Genomic DNA, 21156 nt, shown 5'->3' with positions numbered 1-21156 from the left:
ACCTATTGTTCCATTATCTTAAGAAAGATTTAAAGCAACTTGCTGCTTTATTTATGTTGCACCTGGCACTAAGTGAGGAAGAAGTTGCTTTTTCTTCTTCTCTTGCTCAACTTGGGAGAGAATTCACTTCAATTATGGAGCTAAGGAAATTTTCTGGGCCTCTGCTCATCTAAAGAACTTTTGGGCCCCAAATCAGCTCCCTCAGGCCCAGACATTATTTTGAACAAAGGCCCAGGAACAGGTGCATTCTGTACTGCTAGAGCTTATAGAGAACATTTTCAAAATAGGTGGATTGAAAGGGCTACTTGGATGAATTTTCTGCAGCATCCTGCTCTGTATGTAAAGTAATTGGCTTACATATTTTTCTATATGACACATCTGGCTGCACTTTGTGTGTGGGCATTTCTAACAAGCATGACAATTTCAACTAATATGGGCTCAGTTGTATACACAGCTTGAAGGTGAGTTTGTGGTTCCTTAAAACTAAAATGATTACAAACTATTCCAGTGAATGAGATCATGGTCCTATCCCTTCCAAATACAGTGACCCTTCAAGGTCAGAATACATAAGAGAAGAGAAGAAAAGGATTCCAAGATGCAAAAAGCTCATTTTGTAAAACAGATAATTAAAACCACAGACCAAGCTACATTTTAAACAACTGAGCAGCTCTTCCTAAGATAACCATAAGAATTGGTATGAAAATTAATACACTAAGTAGAATTCCAGTCACTTTAAGCTCATTTACATGATCAGTAAAATGGTGCAAGATCTCAGTTGCTTGAAAATGAAAAAAAAGAAAAGAAAAGAAAAGAAAAGGTCAACTTGTGACCCATAATTTAGGAAATTATTCCATTTCTAAGGTAATCAGCCTGTCATCCAAATAATTCCCTGCTCACTCATTACCGGAAACACTAATACAAGCCAAGTTGTCTGTCTGAAGTTGCTATGGCATTTTGATATACAATAATTTGGTCCACGACCCTCAGTAGTTGAGTTTCCAAAGGTACAAGATTTTTTCAAACATTTTCCCTAACATGATTGTTCATATTAAGTAGATAACATAGAAATGCATTCCAGCCTATTCACTGTTCTCATTCAAAGTTAAAATCTTATAAAGAAACCAAAATGAATTTCAAATCATTTTCACTTTTCCCAATGAAAAACATCTAGAACTAAGAAGTAGGAAACACTCATTTAGCCTCAAACAAACCTGGAGGTCTCGCATGTGGATACGATGTCAGAAACCAGAAATAAACTCATCAATCTGAGTTCTCAAAGACATATGTCTGCTTCTCTGTTATATATTTAAAATATATTCCAACTTCAAAGAGGGGTTCTTTCAAGCCTTTTCTGACCACCGCACACTGATGTGGTCCTCACAGCTCCGTGGTTCTCAACACCCCATGCACACCCCTAGCCTACCTCTGCTATATGGTACCAAGTATTCCTTTATTTTTTATCAGTTCCACTGGAGAGTTCTGAGGGCATTTTTTCTTTTCGATCTTTGTTCTCCCATACCAACCACAATGCCTGGGACATAGTAAGAACTCAATGAATTTGATGAATTCAGTAATTAGTTAAAGAGTAAATGTCAAGATGCTGGTTTGGAATCCACACTCCCAGGCAAAGTCAAATGACGAACACTGCTCCTCATGGCATGGTATGGAGAATGATAAGCTCAGGCGAGGCTGTGCCAGGTTGGAACTGTGTGCATGTGTGTTAACTATTTCCATATTCAGCTGCTGTTTTCTCCTTCAGCTTGACACCATGCTCATTACTCTTTTCAGCCTCTTTGTGTAAAAATACATAGTTAAGAATGTATTTATCACACATCACAAAAGAATCCTGTTTCAAGAAATGTAGTAGGAATGGATTGAGTCAATTATGCCAAACAATATAAGCAGATTAACATAATTCTGTCATGTTGCTACATGGAAATGACTCAATTTGCTTGATCATCTAGGAAAATGAACTAAATACCTTAGAAAAATGCCATTAATAGTAATATTGTTGCAGAAGACAATTAGAGATTTTCCAGGGAACTTGTTTTATAACCTCCCAAAGTTAGGCAAGAATTGATTTCATGAGGTGCTTTTACACCTGGATGCTGATCCCACATTGCCAGTTGCCCCATCTTCCTCACCTGAACTAAGTTAAAGCTCTTCAAACTACAGTTGACCCTTGAACACCATGAGTTTGAACTTTGAGGGTCCACTGACACACAGAGTTTCTTCCACCTCTGCCAACCTGAGACAAGACTTACTCCTTTCTCCTCCTCCCCTGCCTACTCAATCTGAAGACAATGGAGAAGATCTTTATGATGATCCACTTCCATTTAATGAAAAGGAAATGTATGTTCTCTTCTTTTTTTCTTAATAACATTTTCTTTCTAGTTTATATTACTGTAAGAATACAGCATATAATACATATAACGTACAGAGTGTGTGTTAATCAACTGTCTACGTTATTGGTAAGGTTTCTGTTCAACAGCAGGATATTAGTGCAGTAGTTAAGTTTTCAGGAAGTCAGAAGTTGCATGGGGACTTCTGATTGTTTGTGTGAGGAGGAAGGGGGATGGCCCTCCAACCCCCATGTTCTTTAAGGGTCAACGGTAGTACTGCTTCTCGCATATTTTCCTCTTTGCCTTTCCTCCAGAAAACTAATCTTCCTCAAACTCTAATTTGGTCACTAAATCCCTTAATGAGCAGCATTTATTGGTTTCTTGCTTTATGTAGAGTAATATATTGTGAGCATTGGGTTTCAGGACCAAAAAGGACCTCAGAGATCGTCTAGACTTTAGAACAGTGATTCTCAAAGTTGAACTTGTTTCAGAATGAGTTGGAAAGCTTATTAAAATACAGATTCCTGGGCCCCACCCGTAGAAGTTTAGATCTAGTAGGGTCAATGCAGGGCCCAAGAATCTGTATTTCTAACACGTTTCTAGGTGATGCTAAAGGTGCTGTTCTGTGGACCACACTTTGAGAAGCTCTGATCTTTAGCAGCAGCTAACAGGATCCAGCCTCTATAGTCAACTAGAGGGGTTCTACTTGCATCTGCTTTACATTCAGCTTCTTCTTAAACTTTCATTTCATCAAAGGGTTTAGTAACTGACATCCAATCATTTATTCTTTTTTTTTTTTTTATGCAGAGTCTTGCTCTGTCGCCCAGGCTGGAGGGCAGTGGTACGATCTTGGCTCACTGCAACCTCCGCCTCCCGGGTTCAAGTGATTCTTCTGCCTCAGCCTCCCGAGTAGCCTGGATTACAGGCATGTGCCACCAGGACTGGATAATTTTTGTATTTTTAGTAGAGATGGGGTTTCATCATGTTGCCCAGGCTGGTCTCAAACTCCTGGGCTCGAGCAATGCTCCCGCCTTGGCCTCCCAAAGTGTTGGGGTGATGGTATGAGCCACCATGCCTGGCCTCCAGCCTTTTATAACACTATTCTTCATTCTGTCCTACTCTTCCAAATATTTAGTAAATGATATTCCCAACACTTTGTCTGAACTGAACTTGTCAACTTTATGGACATTAATCTCCACTCTACTTCTGTAACTCACATGCAAAGATGGCACGCCTTAGACCTCAACATCGTCTGAACTATCACCTCTACTTCCAAGATCCTAGAGTCCAAAAACTATACTGTTTTGACCACAACCTCCTAGGCTTGAGAACCCCTAGATCCTGAGCCCTCTTGCACACTGCTAGGCTGTGAGGCTAATCCTTCCTTGAGCTATACTTGCCACCCCACCTGGACCACACGATGCTTCCCCAGTGTCCTTGGTAGGACTCCAGCACCTGCCTTGGCTTTCTGCCATGTCTATCTTCCAACCCCCACTAAAGAATTAATCCACAAATTTATTCCTTCTATTCCCAGTCCTCTAAGCATTGCCGGTTAGGTCAAATTACCATGCTGCCTGGACTTCCTAATACCCCATGCTACAGTTTCCTACCTTAAGGAACTTATTTATTCACCTCTAACAGACTCACTCTCAAGTCTCCCAAAGAGATTCTTCAAACTCCCCATCATCTCAAAAAATCTGCCCCAACACCTCCACTCTCAGAAGTGCTGTCATCTCTAGAGTGAGACACAAGATCAGAACACAGTTCTGGCATTGAGAAAGCCATCTGAAATTTTTTCACTCTGGTGGCTATGTGGAGGATGAACTGGAATAAGATGGATTCAACAAATACACAAGGGGGATGCAAAACATTAAAGAATCAAGAATTACTAGACCTGGCACAGTGGCTCACAACTGTAATCCTGACACTTTGGGAGACTGAGGAATGAGGATCACTTGAGCCTAGGAGTTCGAGACCAGCGTGGGCAACATAGTGAGGCTCAGTCTCTACAAAAAACTAAAAAATTAGCCAGGTGTGGTGGCACTTGCCTATAGTCCAGCTACTCTGGTGACTGAGGTAGGAGGATTGCCTAAGCCTAGGAGTTTGGGGCTGCAGTGAGCTATGATCGCACTACCGCACTGTAGCCTGTGTGACAAAGCGAGACCTCATCTCTTAAAAAAAAGAATTACTAAACACTGTACTTTGTACATTATAGGCACAATGGAGAAGTGTTGAACAAATTAATTTTGGCTCTGATTCTGAGAATATCTATCTATAGAAAAATATTTACTAAATTTAAAAAAATGCTTAGTTGAGAGTGAGAATACTTTTGCTATGTCTTGTCATAAGGCTAGTGAAACCTATTAGGCAATGGACAGATGGTGGAACAAGATATAAAATGAAATTAGCAATGATGAAACCTAGATGGAAATGAGGAAAAGGTCAATATGTTAAAGGTCAAAGGAATTTGGCTCCATCTTGTCTCATTTCATAGAGCATTGAGGTCATAGCTTAGTGGCCTTTGCTGCAGGGAAGTTGTAGGACCATTCAGTGTGCTGAAGAACCAATTACTTACCCAGGGTTGCTCAAAGCTATAGGTCCGTCGACGATCTTCTACATCTTCATCCTGCTTTGCTTGCTGAAATTCTTGCCTCAGACGCTGTATCCGATCATGGTTGCTAGGAGTTGATCTGTTACTGAAAGAGAGATGAGGCAGCAGTGAATACCCATCAGAAATATTATCTGTGAACTACAGTTGCTAGCAAAACATGGCAACTTGCTGTGAAATGATGCCATTTAAGAGAAAGTGAATTTTTATAACAATATTTGGGCATTTAAAATATGTTTTCATTTTGGTTTTAGGATTAAGGCTTATTGAGGTATTTTAGATATTCAAGAGGGTAAACAATATTTTTAGATATTCTTTTTTTTTTTGTTTTTTTGCACTGTTCTTTAAAAGCTTAATTTCCTTTCTGTTATCTGGCAAGGTGTTGGCAGGGAAGTTTTTTTGAAAAAGACATTGCATTAAAAGTCAGAAACAACAGGGTCTGGCCCTAGCTTCTGTACCTTCTTAGACTAACGTACTTAAGGTTTCTAAGCTGAAGTTTTTTAAATATATGAAGTAGAGATAATAATTTTACTCTAAATATCTGAGTTGTAATAATCAAATAAGAGGACACCATGAAATACAGCTGCACAAATGTACAGCAATATTTTCATGACATGAGGTTCCTATTTATGAGTCATCAGAGGTCTATAAATAAAATGCGATTCTCACAGCAAAAATGAAAAACACTTTAAAAATAAGTTCAAGTAGTAGTTTGATTTAACCAGTTAGTTAATAACAATACGGCCTTCTTTTTGTATAGTATTGAATTTTGTTTTATTCTCAGAAATGCCTTATAAGATAGGTGCAGAACGTAGTATTTCACACACCCACCCACCCACCCACCTACGCACACGTTTACAAATGCAGTAACTGACATTTAAAGAAGATAAGTGGTTTGTTTGGGGATCTCCCAGCTGGCCAGTGGGGAAAGTGAGACCAAAATCCAGATTTTCTGGCTCCCAGTCCAACCCTCATTTCACTATGCCATGCATATTACTTTGTAAAACATGTATCAGGCTCCAAAGCTCTTCATTTGTAAAATACGAATTTTAAAAAGAGTATTTTCACAAGAGTAATAGAGATTGATGACCAAAATTAAATCAATCATAAATCTCACAGCACTTTTGGTCTATGCCATTCACTAAAGCAGTAAGTTTCATCCTATCAGTGATGTGGACGGGAGACAGGGAAATACTGGGTAGGAGAGGGCGGTTCCTCAGCAAAGGTCCCACCCTCAAAAGTCTGGAAACCCATAACCCTAAATGGGAACAGGCATTCCTGTTTTCGCACCCAAAAGTTGCCTTTTTGGCCCACCACGCCCCCCTATCCTGTACCCATATAAACTGCAAACCCCAGGCTCCATGAACAGACAAACAGAAGGGCAGAAGAGAGGCAGAATGGTGTGGCAGAGAAGGGAGACGAGAAGGAGCATCTGAATGTCAAGAGGAGTTTGGCTGGGGATGGCTGGAGAGGAGACTGGGCCACTGGATGGCCAAACTCCAGGGGAAGATCATCTTCCCACCCCATCCCCTTTCCAGCTTCCCATCCATCCCACTGAGAGCCACCTCCATCACCCAATAAAATCCCCACATTCACCATCTTTCAAGACCGTGTGTGACCTGATTTTTCCTGGATGCCAGACAAGGGCCTGGGTACCAAGGGGGGCACTGGGCTGGTTAACACTTAAGCCATCTGAAGATGGGAGAGCTAAAAGAGCACTGTAAGATGCCCACTGGAGCTTCAGGAGCCGCAGGCACCCACACCTAGACACTACCGTGGGGCTGGAGCCCCGGCTCCCGTACCTGCGCATCTGCATGCTCCCCCTCCCCTAAGGGGTTTGGGCACGCACAGCAGTCGAATAGACGAGCCACACACCCCTGCTGCATGTCCTGTGAGGGGAGTCAGGGAACTCTCTCATTTCATCAGGAAAGCTATTCAAGCCCATCAGGCATCTACTGTATCCACAACAGAACGTCAGACTTCTTGAGGACAAGAACCACATCTTCTTCTTATCATATATACCCTCCAAGCTGCTAGCAGAATGGAAAGCTGCAAAGCTATTAGGAAGACCAGGTCTCTTCACAAAAGCATGTTGCCCTGGTTACTCAGTGTGTGCCAGGGTTCTGCTGGCTGCACCCCTCCTGGGTGATGTGATTTGTGAGAGGTAGCTTGGAAAGAGAAATTCTGTCACAGTAGAGTACATAAAATTCTCAAACGGACATAAGTCTACATATAATTCCACACATTTTGAAGAATCCCAAAGGTTTAAGAATCTAAAATTGAACATGTTCATGTACAGGATCATCATGTTAACATCTTCTAAAAATATGGAATAGTCTTTCATCATTTAACATATTGGGAGGGGTCCCTGTACCTTCATGTATCAGTTTCACTAGAGCTTCTAGAATATACTGTCAATACATTCAATTTGATTATTTTCTCAGTCAATAAAAGCTTGTCTTTCTTTGCTTTTCTTCTGACAAATCTGAACTGATTGGCCTGGAACATTAAAGGTGAACAGGTCTGTAAATTGGGCTGCTTGACGACACAAGGCTTCAGTCCACGTCACTTCAAAATGTCCCTCCACACTTTTGAGACAGGCAGGTTGTTATTCCTACTGGCTTTAAAAATATATAGTGTCCTATATTGTTGCACTGTCCAATCTAAAAAGCACTCCATTCTTTACGTGAAACCGTAATGGTGTAGGCATGAGTGAGGATGGTTACCTTCATAAGACAAAAGAGATAGGAAAGTGGGCATTCCTGAATCTCACTGCCATTTTTCCACCTGTGCTTTTTTGTTCCTGGCATACTTTATAGCTTTTAGGGGAGGATTATAGGAGGTTTGACTGACAAAGTATTTTACAAATCTAACCAGAAGTATTCTTCTATTATTTTCATGCAGCACAGAGGGTTTTAAGCCCATAATTATTAGGGATCATGAAGTTGAAACCATTGATAGAAACTGACCTCCTACTATTTGCAATTCACTGAAAGTCTGTTTTCCCGACAAAGAGAGTTGACCAAGTATCCTCAATGTTAAATTCTGGTGGCACTGTGTTTTTCATAGCAAAAGATAAGTTCTGGAAGTCACTTCTGCCCTTGTTTCCAAATCTGGGGAGCTAGGCAGACCTTTGGTTTCACCCTCTTTTCCTCTGCTCTTTCTCTCCCAATACTCTAGAGAAAGCCGGCTGACTTGTCTAAGACTGGCAAAACCACTTTAATGGCTGAAGTTGGAAAACAGGCTGCGGTGGTTTTCATGATTGATGATGATTTCCAAAGACTGGAAGACCGTCAAGCCCCCTTGGGGAACAACAATTGGCAGTCTGAAGGTGAAATTCTGGCTTTGAGAGATGAAACCACTGCAACTGCTCAGTTCTGTCTCTCAGGCCAGTCTATAATGAGCCAATAATTCAAATTTGGACTTTTAAAGTTCTTGGTGAGCTCTTCTGCCAAGAAAGCTAAAGGAAATTTTAAATATTCATTAGCAATAGTGACTCATCCCTACACATCCTAATCAACTTATATTTAGGTTCACTGCCAACTTAAAGTTGGTCATGATTTTTTTGTGTGAGAAATATAATAAAAATACCATCCGAGTTGATCAGATGGGTGAGACAATAAAACCCTTAATGAAGAATCAGAAATTCTAATTTACAGATAGTCCACATGAGTGGGATCAACACAGGGATGCTGAGAGGAACAGAGAGATATTTTCTGTATAAAACATCCACACAGACAGCTGTAAGACAGTTTCAGTCCAATACCAACACTCAGCCTCCGCCGACACATTGGCTTTGTACCCAGCTGGAACTTAATTTCATGTTCTAACTAAATGAAGAGGGTTTGCTTTTGGTTCAGTAATGATCTGGGTTTTCGTTTTTGTTGTTTTTTCCTGACAGGTTTAAGGAAGGGTACCTAGGATCACACACTACAGAGATTCCTAGCCCAGTGTGCACAGAACTATGTGACCCTGAATTATATGGAACGTCCATAATTACTACGGGGATTGCAGTCTTTGATGTCAGAGGCAGACCATGCGGTGAACAAGGCTTCTACATCTTCAAACTGGATACGACTATATGCTTCCTGAATGTGGCTAAGGATACCCATGCAGGCTAAAAGGAGCAACGAGCCTATCTGCAGGGAAGCACTGAAGCCTGCCCCGCACCTGCGCCCCACAGGCATGCCAACTCAACCACTTCCTTAGGTACGATGAGAGGGAACAGAAACCTTACAACAGCGGTTCTCATCTATATGCACTGTGTATATAAGAACCATTCAGAGAGCTTGTTAAAAAATACTGATTGCCAAGGCTTGCCTTGAGAAATTCTGAGTCAGTCTAGTGCAGGGCCCAAGAATTTATACGTATACGAATTCAGAACATATTGCAGGTATATGGACAGCACTCTGAAGATAATGCCTGCAGTTAGCAGACTACTGCCACGAAGGGACGCTGGCCTGGTGTTGCTTCTTATTTAAGAGAAGCTGGAAAGACAGTTTTCTCTCCCAAATTTAAAATGTTCACTTACTTTACTTTTGAAATTCTAGGTAAGCCAAATAACAATTTTGTCCATTGGTGGCTAGCCTGTAACCACTGGTTCACATTATGCAACACTGCCTATTTTATCTGTCGCTTCTCCAGGCTATTTACTTTCATTGCACCAAAACAATAAGGCTGGTGGTCCTCTAGTAACAGTCCCCCAAAACATGTTAAAACTGATAACCAGGCACTGTCCAGATAGTCTTGTTTCTCCTAGACTGTCCCCTCCTTCTGAGCTGCCTAAGCCTGAACCTGGGTATCTTTCCTTGCAGGCTTGAAGTCTCACCTATCTATTCAGAGGAGTATATGCTGAGAGAGGAGTTTGTGATGTGACTGATTAATTCTTCATGGATTAAAAATACTTTTAACATTTGCATTTTTAATTATGCAAAAGGAATCTGGAAACCTGGAAGAGATTAGTTTTAAGATCCAGAATTCAATGGAAGGGAGAAGTAACCACTCTTTTTTTAAAGTAAGGTGGTCTCGGTATACACTATGCTTCCCATAGCAGGGGGGAAAAAAAGGAAGAGAGAAGGTAGACAGGAGGAGGAAATGAATTGTGGCAGGCTCTCCACATTGTTCAGAAGGCAGAGATGATTAACTCTGGTACAGGAGAAGAAAAGCTGCCAAAGAAGAGAGGAAAATACAGTTGCTCAGGTTTTTCTTTCTTTAATACCCTCTTCTTTCCTTTCCATCTTTCCAAATTCTACCAGTAAGTCTAAGACATCAATCTACTTCCTTGCAGCCCTTCCTCGCTACTCCAGCCCATGTTCATCTCTTCCTTTCAGTTCATCTGTAATTGTCCCCTGACCCAAATACTGCCTTACAGAGTTTACCAGAATTGGCATGTGTATGGGCTTTTCTCTCTTAGGTTTGTGCCTTCATCACAGCCATTCAACATGTACGTATCTTGTATGTCACTTCCCTGTGGCACAACAAATTGATGAGCAAATATTTGTGATGGATGGATTTAAGGTGGCCCTAATGTCCACACCTTCTGGGGTTCACACCTTTATGCACTCCTCTACCCTTAAATGTGGACAGAACCCACACTTGCTTTTTTTAAGATTTAATTTGATTTTAAGTGCCGGGATACATGTTCAGGATGTGCAGGTTTGTTACATAGGTAAATATATGCCACGGTGATTTGCTGTGTGCTTGCTTCTAACCAATGAGAAATGCAGCAGTGATCATGCAGTGTTTGTGGTTACAATCGTGATGTCCCTCTTGCTTGCCTCTGTCTCTCTCCTTGCTGGTACTGAAGTTGCGAGGAGCCGAGAATCCCACAGCTGCACGGAACAGAATGCTGTCAACAATGATGGAAGCAAGGAAGCTGATATTTCTCTAGTAGAAGCCTCTATGTGAGAACCCAGTCTGGCTGACTCCTTGATTGCACCCTGAGGGAGACCCTGCGCAGAGGATCCAGCTCAGTCATGCTGGAACTCCAGGCCCACAGACACTGTGATATAATCAATGTGTGTTGTTTTAAGCTGCAAAGTTTGTGTGACTTTGTTTTGTAGCAAAAGAAAACGAATACCCCAATGTTGTTGGCCTTGGCCATGTGACTTGTTTTGGCCAACAGGATGTCTGTGGATGTGACACAAAAGGAGTTTGAAACTGATTGTATGCTGGGTGTATTCTTTGTGCTCCTGACTTCTACCATAACAAGAACATGCCCACAGTCTAAGAGACACATAGAGTGAATATGAATCCAACCTGCAGCTTAAAGTCAAGCCCAGTGGAGCCTGGCCTAGATCAGCCAACCCCTAGTCTCTCTGTAGATGTCTGAGCAAAAAATAAATGCTTGTTATTAGAGGCCACTAGGTTAGGCAATTTGCTATGTGACAGCATTGCAGCAATAAACTCTCTAGACCTCCCTCCTCAGACCACCCCCACACAAATACTACCACCCCATCACTTTAAACAGCATTATGGGGGCTGTACATTCTTGTTAAATTCAAGGAAATAAAGTATGGATGCATTTAAGGTGGCCCTAATGTCCTAGAAACACATAGGCCCTGCCCATAAGTGGAACCAAACAAATGCCACTTGTTGCAAAAGCATGTTGTTAGAAGAGTGGAATAAAAGACAGGCATCACATTTTACGAGTGAGTTTTACCATGATCATTCATAGAATTAGTCACTGCAAAGTTCTGGTCTCTGGGAAAAATCGCACAAAGTAAATACTATTGCAGAAGATGTAACTGAAAAATGCTCACTGCCAGATCTTAATACATGAAACCAATCAAATGTGCTTTCCAGTGAATACCAGTCTATAGTCAAGAATGTCCCATGGAAATCTATTCAATTGCTTAGGGTGATACCTTTTGTCAACCTCCCCACTACTGCACCCAGAACACCTCACTAGGGCTCTGTGATCTCTGAAAGTCAGCCTCCCAAGAGACCAAGGCAAGAATGTGAGTGCTTTCCTGGAGCCTGGTGAAAATATACCTGCCAGCCAGGTGATTTGGTAAAACTGAACTCAAGGGCTCATTGCTGGTTTCTCTTTCTGGCAGAGATTGATGACCTGCTGGGATCTGGGTCAAACACACGACTCACAAAAAGATAATCCCCATTAACATTTGATTTACTTAGCTTGCCAAGAGCTCAGGACTTAAAAGATGCCCTTCAAATCCACTACTTACAAAAGCATAGGTACATGGTAAAGATTTTTTGTTAACCATATCAGCTTATATCGTTTGGCCATTTTCCTTTTGCTATCTAATTCTCAGCCCTAGCAATTTACTTTTTGGCCTATGTACAAAATTCTATTCCAAATGCTAGTGAATTTCACACCTGCACTTGGCATCCAATTACTGCAGATGAAAAAGGGACATTATTCTTTTCCCAATTAAAAAAAAATTCAAAAAGTTAATTTCCAAATTGTATCAGCAATCTTGGAAATAATGCAATACCACACTCAAAAAAAAAAAAAGCGTTTTCCTATTGATACATTTCTATCACTCTGACAGTTTTCCCATGTACACATCACAGGGCAAAAAAAAAATTCTATAGTTCTGCTAGCTGTCAAGCTCTCTGCTTAAGAAAACCTTTTCTCTTTCACCAGTCAGCATTCAAAGTCCGACAGCTTAAGACACATCACCATGGTCTGCATCTCAGCACACATAGAAAGGAGAAGATAGTAGGTTAAAGCTTCTAAGACTCAATTCATTTATACTCAAAGATCCTATTTTCTTGAACCCTCACTTTTCCAAGCCTTGCTGATGTCTTTGGGTAACAACTCAATCTTCACAGGAGGTTCTTGCATTTCAGTCCCGTCATTTAAGAAAAATTTATCTCTTTACTGACTTCCTTCATAGTTCCACAAGTAGAAGAACTCAAGATCCAGCCCATTAGTAAAAAACCCACTTTCCAAGAACATTGCTTCATCTTCACTGGAGAAAAATGAGAGCACTTTTTCCTTCCTTGCCCAATGACTAATTCTTCTTGTATCCTGGGAAAAAAATAATCTGGGTTATTTTACTTGTACCAATGGTTAAGTCCAAACTTCAGCCATTTCATGGATGTCATTTAAAGCAGACACCAGGACTGGAGTAGGCAAAAAGTGACTCCAGGAGAAACAGATGTAGGCCAGACCTGTCAGGAAGCCTTAGTAACAGGCAGCCAGCAGTGACCACCAGCGTCTCAGATCATTAAGCAATGTCTTACTGTGATGTCATGCATGGATGTACAGAGTTGTAATCCTTTCAAAACAGACAGACTGTCAGCATGACAAAGTGGATACAAACAAGTTCTTGAACTGGGATGACTAAAGCATTGGGGGGATAAATGTCACTGAACTAAAAAGGGATCCTATGATACAGAACTACCAGATATTGACACCATTCAGGGAGGCAGGTAAACAACCTGCTTCCCACTTAGATATTTTTCTATACTGATTAGCAATTCCATAAAATATGCCTGATCTCTAGATAAATAGTTCTAATCTACAGATGTCAGAACTGAGTTCTTAATTGCTGTAAATTAGTGAGCAAACACAGGTTTTTCATTAAACCCATTATAACCCGTATATTAAAATGGAACACTTGTCATTTGCTTTTGTTTTTTGTTTTTTGGTTTTTTTTAGAATATTTTTCTCCTGGCTCTCAAATCAGGAGCATTCTTGGTAAAATCCTAGATATAAACAGTGAAGCAGAGAGATATGGTCAGGATATGTGTGGCAGGTTCCTGCCCCTTGAAGTGTTTATTCTTGGAGAAAAAACCTTTAAATGGCAATGGATTTGTCTAAATTTTAATGATGAGCAGTATTGTGCCTTTATCTTTGCTTTCTTAAGAAATAGTAAATTGATGTCACCCCCTGTGAAAGCATTTGCACTTTCTCCCATGGTACCTGTTCAAAGCACACGGTGTGCCTCCTGTCGCCTGTATCACCTGTATACAGTTTGTGAAAAAGTATTAATCGCTAAATTAAGACAGAAGGGAAAGAACAGACTAAAATGTCACAGAAAAGCAAACTGTGAACTTTCAAATTGGTTAAGCATGAGACCAAGCTGGCTAAAAAGACTGTGGCTATTCACTATGGCTCTATCTCTCAGGCTGGAAGACTTATGAGGAATGGAGGAAGGGTGGGAGGGTTAAACCAAGAAATGCATCAATTATCAAACTACAAATAAAAATAGCTCCTCTGCGCAAGCTTCATTAAGTTTTATCAACAAGTATCTTGGGGTTTTACACTCAAATCACAGGTCATAAATTCACAGTAAATCCCCCATATGTTCACCAAACACCTGAATTCAATTTCTCTTTTGGTTGTGAAGTAGGAATGTGGTGCCCACATTAATTATGCATGCAAAGTTAGTTTCTAACAAGGGCCGCTTTTTTTGTGATGCTTAAGGGTATTTATAACATCTGAAATTTTGGGATAGATCCTTCTTTAATCTTACCACTTGTATACTAGTATGTAAGTCTAAACTCCCTTTTCCAAATTTGAACATTGAAAAAAATTATAGTTGGTAAATATCTTGTTATAGTCTTTGCATTTTTCTATGATAATCCCAGACATTTATGATATTGCACAAATGGTCTTGATACTGACTTTGAGGTTTTTAGACAAATATTTCTGTGGTTATGTACAAATCACCCTGAATTATAGAGAAAGTCTAAACTGAGGCTAAGTGGCTATATTTATATGTGTCTACGTATACATGTGAAATTAACTACTTAGGAAATATCATGTCATTTTCAGTTTATTTTCACAGTTTTACTCATCATTTGTAATATAAAAAGAATTATGAGAAACTCATGCAAATCCCAAAGGTACTCACTTTGCTCAGCTGATAAAATTCATTTCCAGATTCTGACACCCATGATTTGTTGTCCATTTCACACCAATTTCAGTGTAATAAATCATAACAAATTAAAAACATACAGCTATGTTCTCTGGGTTAAAAAGGTGGTCTCCAAAGCTGTTAAGCCTGCATTTGCTTCTGATGTGATAGTTCCAGTTCTCTGGATGCTTTATGGATCACAGGGAGGTCGTCTCTCTATCGGAAAGCCTCAGGACTAGATCTTACTCCGAGTCCCTCTGTGGTCTCTGGGTAACAGGGCTATCATTTTATAAGCAACAAAACCTCAGGAATGTACCCCTCACCCTATTTTATGACCTTCATCACTCTTCCTTTTTAGCTTGTCATTGGTCTCAGGCAGGAGTGAGAAAAATTTAGTTTTACTTTTTGAGGGGAAGTCCTCCAGCAACAGAGAACACACACATGCACAGACATACATAATTTCAGGACCCAACAATAAATACACACAAGAAATCCCTAGGTAGCTGATCTTACCTAGTGTCACAAAAATGATCCAAGCTGGTTTCTACTCAAAAGGACAGCTGAATCTATCACAGCCATACCTCCAATGGGGCATCTGCTGAAAACTCAGCACTAAAGTAACACTACTTAGCAAGTTTTTAAAAATTATCATTGTCAAACTAATTATCAAGGTTTTGGTTTAAGAAACCATATTCGAATAAGAATGACTATTGTGAGAATGTGTGTTAAGAGCTTTAAACCTCAAAGATGGTGGACTTCCTCAGGACCCTGTGAGGTATGTGGACAAAGGGCAGGGGCTGAGGTCTCGGCCTCTCAAGTCTCTTGACTCCCTAGCAGGCAATCTTAACATAGATTTATGCAAGTAAAAGATGAGAGAAAATGTTTTCAGGGTATACCTATGAATTTAAATGCATTTTAGAAAATAAAATGTTGGCTGGGTGGCGGGTCTTGTCCCTGTAATCCCAACACTTTGGGTGGCCAAGATGGGAGCATCGCTCTAGCTAGTAGTTTGAGCCAAGCCTGGACAACATCACAAGACCCATCTCTAAAAAAAAAAAAAAAAATTAGCTGGTGTGTTGGTGCGTGTAGGCCCAGCTACTTGGAAGGCTGAAGCAGGAGAATTGCTTGAGCCCAGGAGTTTGAGGCTGCAGTGAACCGTGATTGCACCACTGCACTCTAGCCTGGGTGAAAGAGCGAGACTCTGTCAAAGAAAAAGAAAGAAACAAAGAAAAGAAACAAGGGAAAGGAAAGGAAGCGGGGGGTGGGGAGGGAAGGAGGAAAGAAGGAAAGAGGGACGGACGGAAGGAACAAGGAAGGAAAGCAAGAAGGCAGGAAGGCAGGAAGGCAGGAAGGCAGGCAGGCATCATTTTTCTTGGCACAATGCAAGAAAGCAGTTATAATGGTTAATGCCCAAAGTGCACTTACTTTTCATAGTGTGATTTTCTTGAATTCTCTAACAAATGGCAAGGACGTGTAAGGGATTCTAATAGGTTGGAGAACTGAAGAAAGTTTGTGGATTATATTATTCATTCAATAAAACCACTGGGGATACAAAGTTTAGCCAGTTGTGACCCACAGTTGAAGTCTGTGCCTCAAACTAAAATATATATTTAGGTGTCTGATTAAAGAGTAAATGAAATTCAATGTTACAGGGGAAAAATCTTGACAAACTAAAAGGAGTGAAAAACAGGAATACATTATAAAAATTTGAAATAAAGGCTGGGTGCGGTGGCTTATGCCTGTAATCCCAGCACTTTGGGAGGTCAAGGCAGGTGGATCACGAGGTCAAGAGATCCAGACCATCCTGGCCAACACGGTGAAACCCTGTCTCTACTAAAAATACAAAAATTAGCTGGGTGTCGGGGCATGCGCCTGTAGTTCCAGCTACTTGGGAGGTTGAGGCAGAAGAATCGCTTGAACCCAGGAGGTGGAGGTTGCAGTGACCACCTCCTGGGTTCAAGCGATCTCAAGGAGATTGCGCCACCGCACCCCAGCCTGGCAACAGAGCAAGACTCTGTCTCAAAACAACAACAACAAAAAATTGAAATAAAAAGGCAATGGAAATTAAATACCAAAACCTGATGGGTTTTGATGACACGATAAAATGATTATCATGTTCTTCTTCATATTAGAAAGGTTTTATCATACAGGCATAGAAACTAATTATAGAACCATTATTTTAATTCTTTAATCATGAAATGATTACAAAGAATTCAAGGAGAACATTTTCTTTGTTTTTGCTTTCTGTCTTTAATGACAGCATAATTGCAAAACACTATACGAAACTAAGCTATGTCTTTTTAAAAGAAAAAATTCCAGTGCAATGCAGTACTTAATTCTAAATCATGTCATAATTCTAAATCATGGCTAAATTCTACAGGCTTTCTTGAAACGACTCAGAATATTAAATAATGTAACAGGAGATATATCACCTGTAAGTTTCATAAGAGGCTAACTCTGAAACTTCTTTGAGAATTAGAATAAATGTAGTGAAACATACATCTAATAACCAGTTTTCTAAAAAGAAACCATTAATGAAGAGTTTGTATTACTGTTTTTAAAACATTTTAAAGATCATTAAAATATTCTTCCTGATTGATTTTTTTACTTCTATTTAAGCTCTTGATAAACTTCATAATTATTCATTAATAATTTTCTGAGATTTTTTTTTCTATTTACAATTTGGCCATTATTTATCTGGAGAGAGGAATAAATGACATAGAAATGTTAATTAATTTAACTTCTCATTTCAGATTTAGTTAAATTATTATATTAGGAAAACAAAAACAGTGTGACCATATTGGTTTGGAGTTACTGATAGATTTTGAAAACCGGAGTTACTGACAGATTTTGGAGTTATTGATAGATTGTGAAATGGCTTGCAACATTCTTTTGTCAATACATTTTTTCAAAGTAATACTACAGGCGCATAGTTTATATTTTAAAATGTTAAAATCCTTAAAAGAAACTTCTGCTTCATCACATCTTGTCTCTCTGACCACCCAATCCTAAGACTTTTAAAGCTTTCAGTCGTTTTCTATGACATTTCTTTTTAACTCAACCTGAGATACTCTGAATCAATTGTAATTCCTGGTTTGTGATACACTCTTGCTAGTGATGGTTTCATTGCTCACTTTCATTTAATTATGATTTTCAGTGCCATGCTCAGTATTATTAAATGTAAGTTGCCAATATGAATCTATTACACAAAGCAAAAGCTAGAGATTTAATAATAATCCATGTCTAACCAAATTCCTCTGGTATTTAGATATTTCTGAGTAATATATTTATATCACTATCTCCTGATTTATTACTGTTAAACACACCTGTTGACTTCCTACGAAGGTAGATGAAGCATTAGCTCTCTTACACTCAAATCCAAATTCTGACTCCAAATTCCCATTTTCCACATCTTCCCAATATAATTACAGCAAAATGTATATGAAAATTTTTCAATCTGATTTTTCAGATTTCCAGGAGAACAAATCTATCATGGCTTATTAAGGCCAATTTTTCTCCTGGAGCCCTCTAACTTCAAAAGCTCCCACCACATACTCCAATCTGGGCTGCCTGCTCCCTGGTTTTCTGCACAGCAGAAGTCCTGGGGCTTGTTAAAGCACACATTCTGTAGCTGCCTAAAAGGGTATTAGAAGTAAAATATTTTGCATTTGCATGCTTTAAATGTATATATTCTATCATTACCACTCACTGACAGTTTGGCTAGGTATGGAATTTCAGGTAACAAAACATTACCCTTCAATATTTGTATGTGTTGCTCTATTATCTTCTAGCTTACAAGATTGATGGAAGAAATCTGATTATATTCTGATTCTCAGCTCTTCACTGTATATATATATATATATACATAAATATATATATATATACATAAATATATATATACATAAATATATATATATACATAAATATATATATATACATAAATATATATATACATAAATATATATATACACATATATATATACATATATATATATATTTTTTTACAGGATCTTCTCTTTCTGGTATTCCAAAACTTCACAACGCTGTGCTTTTTGAAAAATTGATTTTGCTCAGCACTAGGTGATTCTTCAATCTGGATCTTAAGTTCTCCGGTTCTGGAAAAGATTCTTGTGTTACTTCTCTAATAATCTCTCCATTATTATCTCTGTTCTCTCTTTCTAGAAATTGTTTTCTTTAAATGTTGGATCTCCCAGAATGAACTTTTCACTTCCTTTCTTTCTCACTATACTGCTCTTTGTCCTATAGCTCATGTTTTCCTTTATGGGAAACTTCTCAATCTCATCTGTCAAGCCTTCTATTATGTTTCTTAATACTGATATCATATTTATTATTTTCTAAGAGTTCTTTCCCAATTACTCAATAATCCTTTCAACAGCCTCCTGTTCATCTTTGATGGTTTTAATATCATTTCTATTTCACAGAATTACTGTTTATAATTCCTTAATATTTTTCTCTTAATTTTATGTTTCCTCCAAGTTCTTAAAAAAAAGAACAAACTTTGTTGTTTTGGACTCTGTCTTCCACAATTATGGCTTTTCTGAAATGTTTCACATGTTTTTCTGCCCTTTTATATTTAAGAGTGAGGCACTAAAAAGCAGATTAGTCACTGTGTGCTTCAGGGGGGTTTATGAAATGGTGGACAGGAAGGCTGGGCAGAGCGTCACTTTTTTAGTTGGGAATTCTCATGACAGTGTATGCGGACTCCTTTTCCAGGGCAATTCCATGTCTTCCGAAGAGAATCTAGCAATCTTTGATGTGGGGTGCATAAGCTTGATTCTTGACATTCCGGTGTGATTCTGTCATTCTATATTAACTATGCCCATTTTCACAAAAATAGAGTTACTATTTCTGTATCTCATTCTGTTTGTTGTTTTGGAGTGATTTCCGAAAGGAAAAGAGGAAGAAATAGCTTTACTCTCTAATGTTAGACTTTCTAATTTCTGTTATTCTTAATTCTCCATTATTTTCAAATAGCTTAAATATCTTTTCAAGAATAAAACTGGTATATGGATGCTTATATATTTAAGTAGATGAAAGACATAGATGTAAATGTTCCAAAATGGTAACAGCTACTGGTTATAATTACAGAATTATGTCCACCACTTCCTAACACACTTTAGGAATAATTTCTGTATTACTTTTTTACAATATTTATGGTTAATTTCGGGAGTAAGTTTTTAAAACATTGAGTTTGTAATCTACAAAGCTCCAAATACAAATACTGTTTTAAAGATTTAACCAAGTCCTCCAAACTTTTTCTCCCAAGCACATGACCTGATGCTATACTCAAACTAGTTTTCCTTTCTTTGACATGTGATGAAAATCACAGTTTGGCTTTAGTTTTTGCCCACGTTTACTTCTGATGGTCAATGTGGTGACTGTGACATACAATTTTTAATCCTCTGTTTCAATCTTTGCTGGTCTTCACTCTTCGTTCTCCTGCTAGAGTGACCAGCTCCTATTCTGATCTCTCAGGAGTATCCCACTGATGCTGGTGATAAAGAACGTTTCCCACTTTTCCCACTGCATGCTCCTATCACCACTATGGAAGCGCATGCCTCGAGAATACAATTTCAGGCTCCAGCACATCCCCACCAGTAGATACTGTAGTTTTGTGGCTAAGGCGTGCAAATCGATACAAGTAAACTGAACCTGATATAAGTTCCTGAAAATCACAGTCTTAGAAGAGCCAAGTGGTAAGCTGATTAGCCAAAGGTTTACTGAAAGCCTTTTTTGTTTGTTTCAATCCTTGTGTTTGAAAATCCTTCTAGAAAGCAATAAAGGTCTCATCCATCTTGAAAAGAAGGAACAATGGATATTCAACTTAAAAAAAAAAAAACTTTTGAGATTTTCATGACTCATTGTTGAGTACTTTGTAGAAAAAAAGGACGAAATTGAGTTCTTTTGCTTTCTCACTATTTTTCTGACAGACCCCCCACCTCATCCCAATAACAGCACTTTTATAGGTATCTACCTCTTGTTTCTAAAAGTGTAATTTGGAAACATATTGGCTAACTGTGGGTTTGCTTGGTTTCTAGCTAATTGGGACTTTATTGTATTCTTGCTTAATACATGATTTTAAAATTATACTGCAGCTAATTAAAATGAGAAAAATATATCTTTACTATTGTGGCAGAGTTTTTTCTTTTTTTTCTCTAGTTTGACTTTTTTTTCTCTCAATTTCAGGGATTTTCAAATTTCTAAAACAAAAACAAATCAATATTTAATTCCAGACTCAAAATGCTTAATACGTGGATAAAGACCTTTTGATCTTTATAAGTTTATATATATAGTAAAATTTTCCCTTTACAATGTCTAAATTTGTCTCTACACAATAAAATTTGTCTCACAATGA

At 38.9% G+C, this 21156-nt stretch overlaps 1 protein-coding gene across 5 annotated transcripts in view; it reads right to left on the bottom strand.

Moving 5' to 3' along the window:
* PARD3 (par-3 family cell polarity regulator) overlaps positions 1–21156 on the bottom strand; it is a 705675-nt gene that overhangs the window by 16437 nt on the left and 668082 nt on the right. For all 5 annotated transcript variants that reach the window (XM_030797833.1, XM_030797834.1, XM_030797831.1 and 2 more), the window contains one exon: positions 4918–5038. In XM_030797833.1, coding sequence (XP_030653693.1) covers positions 4918–5038 — 121 coding nt within the window. The remainder of the gene's footprint in view (positions 1–4917; positions 5039–21156) is intronic.

Source organism: Nomascus leucogenys, chromosome 18 (assembly GCF_006542625.1).
Source record: "Nomascus leucogenys isolate Asia chromosome 18, Asia_NLE_v1, whole genome shotgun sequence".
Taxonomy (NCBI): Eukaryota; Metazoa; Chordata; class Mammalia; order Primates; family Hylobatidae; genus Nomascus; species Nomascus leucogenys.
Note: the sequence above shows the minus strand (reverse complement) of the source record. Positions and strands in the feature narration are given on the sequence as shown.